General features: G+C 39.5%; 1 protein-coding gene across 1 annotated transcript in view; it reads right to left on the reverse strand.

Moving 5' to 3' along the window:
• Positions 1-6,266: 6,266 nt before the first annotated feature.
• Positions 6,267-12,502, reverse strand: part of CAPN6 (calpain 6) — a 33,394-nt gene continuing 27,158 nt past the window's right edge. Inside the window, exons 10-14 of the mRNA XM_006167733.3 lie at positions 10,523-10,645; positions 9,885-10,087; positions 9,193-9,314; positions 8,704-8,840; positions 6,267-8,094 (exon numbers count right to left, since the gene is read on the reverse strand). Of these exons, the coding sequence (XP_006167795.1) occupies positions 7,912-8,094; positions 8,704-8,840; positions 9,193-9,314; positions 9,885-10,087; positions 10,523-10,645 (768 nt within the window). The 3' untranslated portion in view covers positions 6,267-7,911. The remainder of the gene's footprint in view (positions 8,095-8,703; positions 8,841-9,192; positions 9,315-9,884; positions 10,088-10,522; positions 10,646-12,502) is intronic.

Consider the following 12,502-nt stretch of genomic DNA (forward strand, 5'->3'; position numbering starts at 1 on the left):
AACAAAGTTAAATGTCTCACAATTCCTGATTTCAAAATTTACTACAAAGATACAGCAATCAAAGCTGTATGATATTGCCATAAAGATAGACAGATACATAGATCAATGAAATATAATTGTGGGTACAGAAATAAATACACATTTTTGTGTTCCATTGGTTTTCAACAAGAATGCCAAGACACTTCAATGGAGGAAAGTATAATCTTTTTAATAAATTGTGTAAGGACAACAGTTGGATATCCACACACAAAAGGATGAATTTAGACCTATGCTGAATACCACATTAAAAAATGAACTCAAAATGTATCAATGACCTAAACAAAAAGACAAAATTATGAACTCTTAGAAGAACACTCTGATAAAAATTTTTGTGTCATTGGATTAGGCAACATATTCTTAGCACACCAAAGCTTCAAGCAACAAAAGAATAAAATCAAAAATTTGGATATTATCAAAATTTTTAAAAAACATTTTTTAGTCTTTTTAAAAAGTTAATTAATGTTTACTTCTTCCGTAAGTGACTCAGACAGAGACACAGTGACAGCACCCTCAACTGAGTTTTGATTCTGCCAACTGAGTCTTGATTCTATGTTACACCCTTAATTTCCACCAACTACCAATAATAGGCACACATGTGCCCACCATACTCAAAGAGGTTTCTGGACATGAATCTGGAATCTTCTCAGATGGGTCAGCTTTGTGGAGTGTGATATTTACCACCATGTTACTGTCCAGCTCCCAATATTAAAAATAGTTTTGCTTCAAAAGACACTATCTCAAAATAGAAAAAGGGCCTAGCGGTGATGGTACAGTGGTAGCACAATGCTATGCAATACTGGAAGCCATATGGGAGATCAGAGTTTGATCCCCTAGTCAGCCTGTGCATGCCAGGTGCATGCACACATGCTCATGATCCTGGCTAGCTGAAAAAGCTGGAGGAGAATTGCAGTGAGTCCCTATTGCCAGTGCTTGTCTTTCAGTTTCTCTATCTCTCTCATGAAATGAAAGAAGTAAATAAATTATCAGAAAACAAACAAAAAATAGAAAATGAAACCCACAAAATGGGAGAAAATATTTGGAAATCACATATGTATTCAATGACTTAGCTCCAAAATATATAAATAATATGTGCAATTCAATAATTTAAAAAAGACAAATAATCCAATTTAAAATGTCAAAGGATTGGAATAGACATTGTTCCCAAAGGAATATACAAATCACTAATAAACATATAAAAAGATGCTCAATATCGTTAGCCATCAGGGAAATCAAAACAAAGCATAATGTGATATATTAATAACTGCATAACTGTAACTCTATCAGTTGACCAACATTTCCTCATTTCTCTCACCTCCCTGCCCTTGTTAATCATGGTTCTACTCTGTTTTGATGTATTTGATGGTTTTAGATTTCATATACAAGTAAGATCATGCAGTAATTTTCTTTCTGTGTCCAACTTATTTCACTAGTGTAATGAATCATTCTAGAGATATAATGTACTACATAATGACTTCAGTTAATATTAAGTCATCAGGACAGTCATGACTCATTTTTGTGTAGAAAAACAGAAACTTACGTTATGACTTTCCCGACAACCTGATAATACACAGTTGGGGCTAGCTGGTGATGTGGTGTCTGGATTCTATATGGTTGACTGAATGATTCAAATCCCAGAGCTGGAGGCTTGAAAAACATCCTAGACACATAAGTGCCTTAAAATCCAAAAGAGAAATGGAAGTCAAAGGATTGTGGCATAAGGGTGTTTTTTCACTTTCTTTCTTTCTATCAGTCTCTTCAGTGAGTACACATGCCCTCTAGCAAAATTTTAAAAATAATAATAATACTGTGTTGTATGTTGGAAATTTTCTAAGAGAGTAGATTTCATGAGCACTCACAAAAAAGTAGAGGAGGATGGATATGTAAATTTACTTGACTGTAGATCATTTTACCATGTATATGTTTATCAAAACTTCATGTCAGGGAACCAGCAGTTAGCGTAATGGCTATGTCGCTGGATTCCCACGTAGTCGACCGCGGTTCGTGTCCCGGATCTGGTGGCTTAAAACTCACGCCGTGTGCGTGCGTGCCCAAGATCCCGAGAGGAGAATGGAGGAGCAGGGACTGTGGCATGGCCATCCCCCCTGGGGGGTGATTTCTCGCTTTCTGTCTCTCTGTCTCTCTCTGTCTGTCTGGCGAGCGCACGCGCCCTACAGTGAAAATCTCTCAAAAAAAAAAAAAACTTCATGTCATACAGATGCTGGCAAGGATGTAGAGAAAAAGGGGAAATCTTTTTTACACTGTTGACATAACTGTGAAGTAGTACCACCATTATGAAAAACAATGTGGAAATTCCAGACACAAAAAATAAAATTAGAAGTGCCATGTGCTCTAACAATCCTACTACTACACATACATCCAAAAAGAAAAGAAAGCTGTATATCATACAGATTTTCTGTACCCCAATGTTTATTGTGGCTCTATTCTCAACAGCCAAGATATGTAATCAACTTAAGCGTTCATAAGCAGATAAATGGATAAAGAAAATGTGGTGGGCACATCCACACATACCCACAAACACACACACACACACACACACACACACACACACTGAAATACTATTCAGGCATTAAGAAGAATGAAATCCTGTCTTTGACGTAACATGGGCAAGCCTAGAAGGCATTATGTTAAGTAAATTAAGCCAGGCACAGAAAAATAAATATCACATGCTTTCACTCATATGTGGAAACCAAAAAGGATGACCTCATAAAAGTAGAGAGTTAAAGAATGACTACAAAAGGCTTAAGGGTAGCGGGGTGGGGGAGACAGAGAGATGGTTAGTGGAAACAAAAAAAAGATAAAAATGCCTTGAAACAACTCAGAGAAAAATGGCATATAATGCATATGGTAATAATTTGAAAGATGATTTCTCATCAGAAATCATGGAGGCCAAAAGACAGTAGAAAGATGTCTTTAAATTGCTAAAACTGGGGTTAGCAGATGGCATAGTGGTTAAGGCACTGGACTCCCATGTGGCTGACCACGGTTCAAGTCCCGACAGAGTCTTGAAACTCACACTTGTGTGTGTGTGTGTGTGTGTGTGTGTGTGTGCGCGCGCGCGCGCACAAAACTCCAGAGGAGAATGGAGAAGAGATTTTGGCGTGGTCATCCTCCCTGGAGGATGATTTCTCACTTTCTGTCTCTCCGTATCTCTCTGTCTCTCCAGTGAGTGCATGTGCTCTATAGCAAAAAAAACTCACGCCGGGCGCATGTGTGTTCATGCCCAAGATCTCAGGAGGAGAATGGAATAGAAGGGATTGCGGTGTGGCCATCCCCCCGGGTGGTGATTTCTTGCTCTCTGTCACTCTCTCTTTGTCTTTCCAGCGAGCGCAGTGCCCTATAGAAAAAAAAAAAAAAACAGAACAACAACAAAAAAAAAACTCTCAATAAACAAAAAAAAAAGAAAGAAAGTAACTTCCAGGGAATAGATAAATAGATAATTGTTGGTTAACAGATATAAAATTATAGCAAAATAAGAGAAGCAAGTTCTAGTGTTAAATACTACAGTAGGGTAGCTATAATTAACAATAAGTTATTGAAATCTCAGATTAGCTAAAAGAAATGTTTTTAACACAAAGTAATGACAAATATCTGAGGCGATTAATAGACTAATTACACTGATTTGATCACTACATATTGTATTCATGTACTGAAAAAACACACTGTGCCCCACAAATATGTACAACTATTATGTGTCAATTTTGTTAACAAAGAAAATAACTGTCAAACCAGAATTTCATAACCAGCAGAAATATTCTTCAGGAATAAGACAAAATAGTGACACTCTCAGATGGTGAAAAATTATGAGAATTCAAAAATAAGTGTAAAGGAAATATTAAAGAAAGTTCTGCAGGCTGAACATAAATGATACCAGAAAGAAGAAAGAAACAAAAATAGCAATATTTAAGTAAATGGAAGAGATTGTTTTCCTCTTCTCTTATATATGTACAATTGCTGAAAGCAAAAATTATAACATTGTCATGTGGAGTTTTTAATGTATTTACGCGTATTTATGTACATTTTAAAAGATCAGTGGGGTAGAATGAAGTCGTTATAAGGCTTTATTTTTTAAAATTTATTTACAGTAAAAGTTGAATTTTGAAAAAATGCATACAGTCATGTAACCAACAAGCAATCAAGATACTAAGCTATTCCAAGATAATGAGCATAATCATCACCCCCCAAATTTCCTTAGGCTCTTTCGTATTCCTGTTGTCTCTGTCTTCAGACCTCCCCACGACATAGACAATATGTTTCCTGTCTCTATAGTTTGTATTTTCTAGATTTTATATGAATGGAACCAAATACCCTTTTTTGTCTGATTTTTTTCACTCAACAATTTTTTCAGCATAATTATTTTCAGATTTATTCATGTTATATGTATCAAAGGCATATTGCTGTGTATTAATCCACTGGATTCCTTTTGGAAAGACCAAGTCTACTTATACATTATATGCATTCATTAAGTGTTAAGTTAAAGGTAAAGATTCTGAGAAAACAATTGATATGCACAATTCTTGGTGCACTGTCATAGATACTCAGCTGGTAATATGGATGTACATAAGACATTAATTACTACTTTCTGCTGGACAGCATGTTTTCATGGAAAAGATTCACGTTTGAGATCCAAATGGACATGATTATCTTAACGCCATTACACTGGATGAGCAAGTATGAGTACGTTATTTTGCCTTTCTGTCCCTTAACTTCCTTATCTTTGAAAAACAGGGATAACAACAGCACTTCATATGATTGTCACAGGCCTTAAGGTGAGATCACATATATAAAGCATTGAGCATCGAGTCTAAAACATAGCAGATAATCAAAAATTGTTAGTTCTTTTTCTTTTCCACCCTTTTTTATTTGGGACAAAAAAATCCTCGTACTTAAAAAAAAAAAAAAAAGTGATAGCCTCTTTGAGCTTAATTGTAATATCATAGTGCCATCTGGTGACCATATAGAATGATTACATTACCTGTGTGGAATACTTCAGTTTTTTTTTCTTTTTCTTTTTTAGTTTTTTGGTTTTTGTGTTTTTTTGGAAAAAAAATAAACAAAAACAAACAAACAAAAACACGTTTCATCACTGTATCCCTTTACAGTGCACAAAATGGTTTTTCCAAGCATGAATATAGTGCATATTAGTCAAGTCATAGATATGACCATATACGTTATCATCAACAGATAACTTTTCCTTTTTGTTTTGGTTAAATTTTTTTTTCCCTGATCTCCTCCCTTCCACCCCCTATTACCCACCTCCTCCTTTACTGTCTCTAGTATCCTCCATTGCCTTCCTTGCTATTATAACCTTCCAACCTTTCAATTTCTGCCATAGAATGCACACATTTGGGACATACAATGCCTCTTTTCCATAGTCTGGCTTGCTTCATTTAACATTAAGTCTTCGATGTTCATCCACTTTGTATCAAATCAAATCACTTTCTTTTTTTTTTTTTTTTTTTGAGACACTTTAAATTTTATTCTGTCTTTTAGAGAGTTGGGGGAAGGTAATTAATTCACATGTATAGGAGTAGTTATAAAGACTTATGAAGAACATCAGAGAAGGTTGATACATATCCTGGACAACAATATTGTCCTGGGATCTTGGGCATACATGCACCCGCACCTGGTGTGAGTTTTAAGCTACCAGGTCCAGGACTTGAACTGTGGTCGGCCATGTGGGAGTCCAGCAACGTAAACATTATGCCATCTGCTGTCCCCTCAAATTTCTAACAAAAATCTAGAATATATAAATCTCTAGTGTGTACTGGGTTAGTTATTGCAGTGCTCTACTTGAGAACTGTCTTTCTGAGTTTGAAGACCACTTTTCCGACTAGGCATCCTTTTATGTCAGGAGGCAGAGTTCAAGGAAAAATGAGAGTGTATTCCCTCTTATACTATTCTGTGATAGGCAGATGAGAGACTAAGCATGTAAGCAAATGAGTGAAGTCTTTATATCCATTTGGGTCTAAGTGACATTCTGAGAGAGAGGAGTTGATATTTTCTTCTATGAGGAGGTTTGCTCTTGAAAGATCTACCTTTGTTCTAGAACCCAAACCCAGAGGGGTTTCAAAATTAAGTAATCAAAAACACCACTCATCTGTCCCTGAATATGGAATAAAAGAGAGCCCCTCTCCATGCCCATCCACCCACAACTTGGTTAAAGAACTGTACCATCGGTATATGATCTGAATCTATTAGATCTGTACCTGAGCTCAGATACAGTGAAGTACCCCCACCTCCAGTGGCTCTGAAACAATTCTCAATCAATGGCCACTCTTGCCCTCTCTCCTGTGCCATCAATTCAAGTGAAACCTAGTCAATTTACTGAATATGAACTTTATTGTGATTTGATTTATGTAAGGCAGTATGGTGAAGTCACCACAGAAGTTACATAGGCTAGAAAACATGGTAGGAAATGAATGAGCTAAGAAAAAAACTACAAAATATTTTTAAATGAATGCATGCTGGACTAGACTAAGTACTACAACTATGTTTCTTTTTCATTATTGCAGAAGCATTGAAATATTGTTGAGAGTGAAGGTCTGGGATGGGGTTAGGGAGGGCTTCATGGAGGAGGTGGCATTTATGCTGGGCCTTAAAGAAGGGATAGAATGTTGATAGATGAAGACAGAGGGAAGAACATTTCATAATGACTTGCTAGAGAAAATTCTGTAGAAGTACTGAAAAACAAGAGGGCAAACAAACACCCCCAGGGAATGAAGCTTCCCAACTGAGGGAAAAGCCTTAGGAGCCTGGCCGAGACCCGTGGTCTCAAGCCCACAGATGGGATCTTCAGAATCAATGATATTCGGAGGCACAGGACAACGGGCTTGTTTGTAAACCCAGCAGCAGCAAGAGGTTTCACATTGCAGTCAGGGGCCCAAAACCAGCTCTACCATGCCTGGATGGATTCTCTCATCTTTTCTCTGTGTGTGCGTGTGCGTGTGCATGTGCGTGTGTGTGTATGTATAGTACTCACTTGTTCTTCTTCTTGCCCACTGACTGCCTGAATGGTAGTTCATGTGCGCCCATATGCGCGTGTGTGAGTGTAGGTGTGTGTGGATGGGTGGGGGACCAAGGTTTTGTCTCCCACTGCAGCTTCTTCCACTTTTCCCTCTTGTGGCACACAGTTGGCTTCCATGGAGCTGAAGCTCAGGACCTTTTCACTGTCTAGGCCTCATTGAACTCTAGCTCATGATTAAATACCTAGGAAGCTTCCTCAACATGAAGGTACAACTCACTTTGGGGGGTGACTTGGGTTAGGGCAGGACTACACTTTCCGGAGGTGGTGATGGTGGTGATGGTCATGATGGTCATGGTAGTGGTGGTTGGTGGTTGGTGGTGGCAGTTGTGATGGTAAGGATTGTGTAGTTAAGGTCAACTCTGGTTGGATGAAATGCTGCTGGGAAGTCCGTAGTGTTCAGTCATGAGTGGGGATGTCAGGCTAGACCAGCTTGGCCTTAATCACCCTTCCTCCTTACTCAACATGCCCTACAGAGGAGATATATTGGGAACTAAAAATAGCAAAGATATCTGTAGGATGTCCAGGTTCTTCTTACTGTCCTGCTTGAATCTCACCCCCGGAAGCCCCAGAGATCTTTTCTTGGTGAACATGTGTATGATCTCCAGATAGGACTGTCACCTCCCCCTGTCCAGCTGCTGGAGGTATATAGGTTATGTAGCTACTGATGCTACTTGGATTGGGAGGTATGGGGAACTTATCAAAGAGAAGAAAAGTTAATTATTGTGAATTATTTTCTTTCAAAAGATTATGAATCTTAGCTAAGACCTGGCATCTGACAGAAAATAAAATAATGGAAATCTCTGTCAGGATTCTCTGGGACAGAAGATTTAGAGCTCAGTGAGATCATCACTGGAAATAACCTTGAAGCTGATATGGCCTTGCTTGATTTTGGCAGTTGGACCTCCCTTCTTACGCAGGTACAATGACTTCAGATCACGACAGTCACTGGGATCAGCATCCAGAGTAACCTGCCCCAAGAACTGATCACAGAATTTTCGGTTGTTCCAGACCTAGAGAGACAAGTCAAAGGAATGAACCTTTTTGTGGCACTGACCTTCATCCAGTGACATCTAGATCCTAATGCTGAGCTTGGGAAGATCTGTTTTAAAATCAAGAGACCATTACATTCTGTCTTGCCCTAATAGCCCTTTGGCTGAGGGGAGGATGCCACAGATCCAAAGCCAGAAAGCAGAGTTTGGGATCATTCCAGACCTGTGCTATGTTTACATAAAGGCAGCTGGTCAGAAGTGTTGAGGCATAAAAACTGCCAGACTGCAATAGTCCATCCTATCCAACAACATAAGGGCTCATCTGAACTGTCATACACCTCCTCTCATGAGAATTTACAGTACATGTCTTAACATGTATGCCTGTGAGAATGTGGGCTTTTTGTCCCAAAAAAATAATGGAGAAGAGGAAATTTAGAGTGGAGAGTACTAAAACACTCAATGCCCATGCTTATTGGGAGGTGATTTTGAGTACGAAGCAAGCAAGCAAACAAACAAACAAAACTAGAATAACCCCTGCTCTGCATCCTAAACATATGTGAGCACGTTGAGATAATCTAGTATCTGGTAGAGAATATAAGCCACCCTGTGGATCCCTGTTCATATGCTTACCTGTACTATAATAGGAATGTCAGTGGTCCTTCTGTAGAAAATGGCTTGAGTGTCAAAAATGGCATGAACAGTATTCTTTTGGACAGGAGAACGGACTTCCTCCTTTCCACACTTGATGACCAAATATGGGTTTACAGCTAGAAGAAAGTGACATTTTTTTTTTTTTTACCATAGTGGTTAAAGTTCCCTTTCTAGATAGACAAGAAGTTATCTTAGTAAGTCAGTTCTGGGACTTTCAGCATAATGCTTCACCACCACAATGACCTAGGACTAAACACTTGTTTCTACTGTTCTTTCATTTTTCGTATTTTACATTAAAATATAAAAATGGATGTCACATATGCCTTGCCCAAAGAAGTTTGCATCCTATTCTCTGCCTTGATTGACCTCCATCTTGACTTCTCTAGATTGAAAATACCATATTGTGTAACCATATGTGCAATAAATTAAACTGAATTTTGCTTTCCCAGAGACCTTTGCAGTTCTTACTTTCATTGGCATACTTCTTCTCCAGGCCCTCAGCGCTGTGAACAGTGATCTGGGTAACTACCTTTGGGTAGCCACGAGCCAGGTTCCAGCAGGACATCTTGGGCATGTCCAGAGTCAGTTCCCTGGAACATCAAAAAAATCTGTCATCCGATGACAAATGCTTCCACAAAACAGATGGGTCTGCCAAAGTAGACTTTGTTGTTGAAAAGCATGAGACACTGGGCGACCTAGTTCGTTGCTCTTCAGATGTGGCTTCTATTTTATGAGTTTGTTTTCCTTTTCTCTTCCTTTAGGGACCAGCAGATAAAGATCAGAGAGTAGGCAGGGCTAGGGTGAAAAGGCAGTTTGGTGACCCAGCATTCAGAACATAATAGAGGAGCAGTGAGGAATATCAGCTGTTTCTACAATTAGAGTTAGAAGAGAACAGAAGATAAAGTGTAAATAGAAGAGCATAGGCTATAGACCTATTCCCCTTAAATGACAGCTCAGAGCTCTGGGGCTCAAACCTCCACTGGAGAATTTTCCATAATCCCATTGCAAGAAATATTTCTACCACCATCATTTCAGTTAGTTAAGTCTGATTTGAACATTGTTTTATTGAATGTCTGCATAGAGGGAAATGGGTCAAAGGGTTTTTGATTAGCAGCATATCAGAGAATAAGAATTTGGAGGGCTTGCTCAGAAAACTGAACCTGAGCTGGACAGGCACTTCAGAGAAGATTCTCAGGAGAAACTCGCTGGTACGGCCATGCTGGAACATGGTTGGGACAAGCACATAGTTGCCTTTCTTCAGGTACTTGCTCAGAAACACTGTGCGTGTATCAATATAGGTGGAAGTCCCAGCACGCTCCTGTATATAAAGGTGGTGGAGGCGGAATTTGCGGTTCATTTCCACCTGGAAGTGAAATATAATTCAATTTTCCATTCTGTTCAAAATACAGATTTTATGTTAAAATATCCTAGGTCTTATATCTTCTTTATTCTTGGGCCTTTAATAATTTCCCTAATCCTTGGGATCAGCAGTTGGAGTAATGACTCCTATGTAGTCGACTGCGGTTCGAGTCCTGGAATCAGTGGCTTAAACTCATGCCAGGCGTGTGTGCGTGCCCAAGATCCTGAGAGGAGAATGGAGGAGAAGGGATTGCGGTGTGGCCATCCCCTATGGGGAGGGATTTCTTGCTTTCTGCTTCTCTGTCTCTCTGTTTTTCTGGCGAGTGCATGCGCCCTATAGCAAAAACCTCTTGAAAAATAATAACTCCCCTAATACTAAACTATCCTAAATTTTACTCTGTTTACCTTCATTTTCTCTGCTTCCAATACTCATTCTTACCTTGAAGAGCTCAAAGCCAATGATGTAATTGTCAGGCCTTCCCATTCGACGATAGGTGCGCAGGTCCTTTTGCTGCAGTGACATGATGATCTTGTGCCCATCCTCAGGCACAGTGAAGATGTACTAAGGGAAAAAGCTAAGTTAGCACTCCCATTTCGAATGAGCTGGCTTAAATTTCAAGAAAGAAAACCCTACATTGGGAAGGAAAGTCCTTGCTTATCTTATTTTCAGGGCTTTGGTACAATGAGGCCTTGGATCATTCATTGACTTACTAAGTATAGATCATAAAACTTCTCCCTTTGCCATTCAGCTGTGTTGAGGGACAACTTAATTCTTAGGCCAAAGAAGATGCTTTTTTTGTTTTGTTTTTGAGAGAGAGTTTTTTGCTATAGGGCATGTGTGCTTGCTGGGGAGATAGAGAGAGACAGAGAGACAGAAAGAGAAATTACCCCCCAAGGGGATGGCCATGCTACAATCCTTCTCCTCCATTCTTCTCTTGGGATTTTGGGCATGCACGTTTATATGCCCAGTATGAGTTTCAACCCACTGAATCTGGGAATTGAACAGTGGTCAGTCACATGAAAGTCCAGCACCTTAACCACTATGCAACCTGCTGGCCCCTTATGTTGTTTTTAATGAGAGAGAATGGGAGGGGGAGAGAAATAATGGTATTTTTGACAGAGTCTTGCCATGTTAAGATTCTCCTGCCCCACTCCTCACCCCCCAGTTAACTAGGATCATAGCCTGACCTATTTAGGATGGGTCAGAACAGAACTTGCATATCCCATGTGACTCTAGCCACCATTCAGGAGTACCCTACCACTTATACCATGATGGCTGAGCCTTTATCCTTGTTTTTTATTTTTTCTTTTTTTAATTGTCAGAGGGCATATGTGGTCACCAGAATGAGACAGGGAATGAGACAGAGGGAGAGACAGAGAAAGCACCCCTCACAATGAGGCATGGTCACGCCATAATTCCTTCTCCTCCATTTCTCCAACCTATTGGTATTTGGGGCATGAACACATACTCTCCCAGTGTTTTTCAAGCTTCAAGAGCAGGTATTCAAGAGTTGACCATGTGGGATCTCTAGCTCACTTAAGCACTAGGACTGGCCCCTATATACTTTGTTCTAGTAAAATCCTGGTATGTTTCTGTTGTTGTTGTCCCCATGTTTTTAAAAGTTGTTTACAGAAAATTCCAGAATTCAAAAAGACAGAAGGTCTTATTTGACTCAACCTGATACTGCAGCATCATCCTATTGCCAGGCCAGGCAGGTGGCTTGTAGAAGGTCTGGATCCACTTTCTTGGAGAATTAATGCTTTGCTACCAACACTTTAGGGAAGTTATAAGCCTGTGCCAGAGACTTTCCAACCATCATCTGGGGAATAATGGTGCTATTGGGTGATAAAACTAAACGGCATCAGATTTTTCTATCTATGTATCTGTCTCCCTCCCTCCCTTTAGAAAAAAACATAAAAGAGAGGTAGAACCAAGGCTTCAATTCCTATACATATACATAGCGAAACAATTTCTCCAGCCAGATACTTGAATCATTGTAAATGAGTTGTAAATCAGGTTGAAATGGGATGGGGGATAATAATAACTTTCTTTCCTTTGGCACATTTAAAATGGAAGGAATAGAAGAAAAATGCGAGTTAGGTAAATCAGTACATCAGCCTTTGTGTCCTCCAAAACACCTGGTCAATGAGGTCCTTGGAAAGATAAGACACACCCATGGGCAGTGAGGTAGCAATGTAGTCTGAATTTTTTTTTAAGGTTTTTACCACAGGGCACATGCTTGATGGAGAGGAGCAGTGAGAGAGAATGTAAGAAATCATGCCCCAAGGTGGAAAGCCATGCTACAGTCCTTTCTCCTTTCTCCTCCTGGAATTTTGGACATGCACACACATATACCCAGCATGATTCCCAAGCCACTAGGTCTGGGACTCAAATTAGGGTGGGCCATGTGGGAGTCCA

The sequence above is a fragment of the Tupaia chinensis genome, unplaced genomic scaffold (assembly GCF_000334495.1).
Source record: "Tupaia chinensis unplaced genomic scaffold, TupChi_1.0 Scaffold144991_2, whole genome shotgun sequence".
Classification (NCBI taxonomy): Eukaryota; Metazoa; Chordata; class Mammalia; order Scandentia; family Tupaiidae; genus Tupaia; species Tupaia belangeri.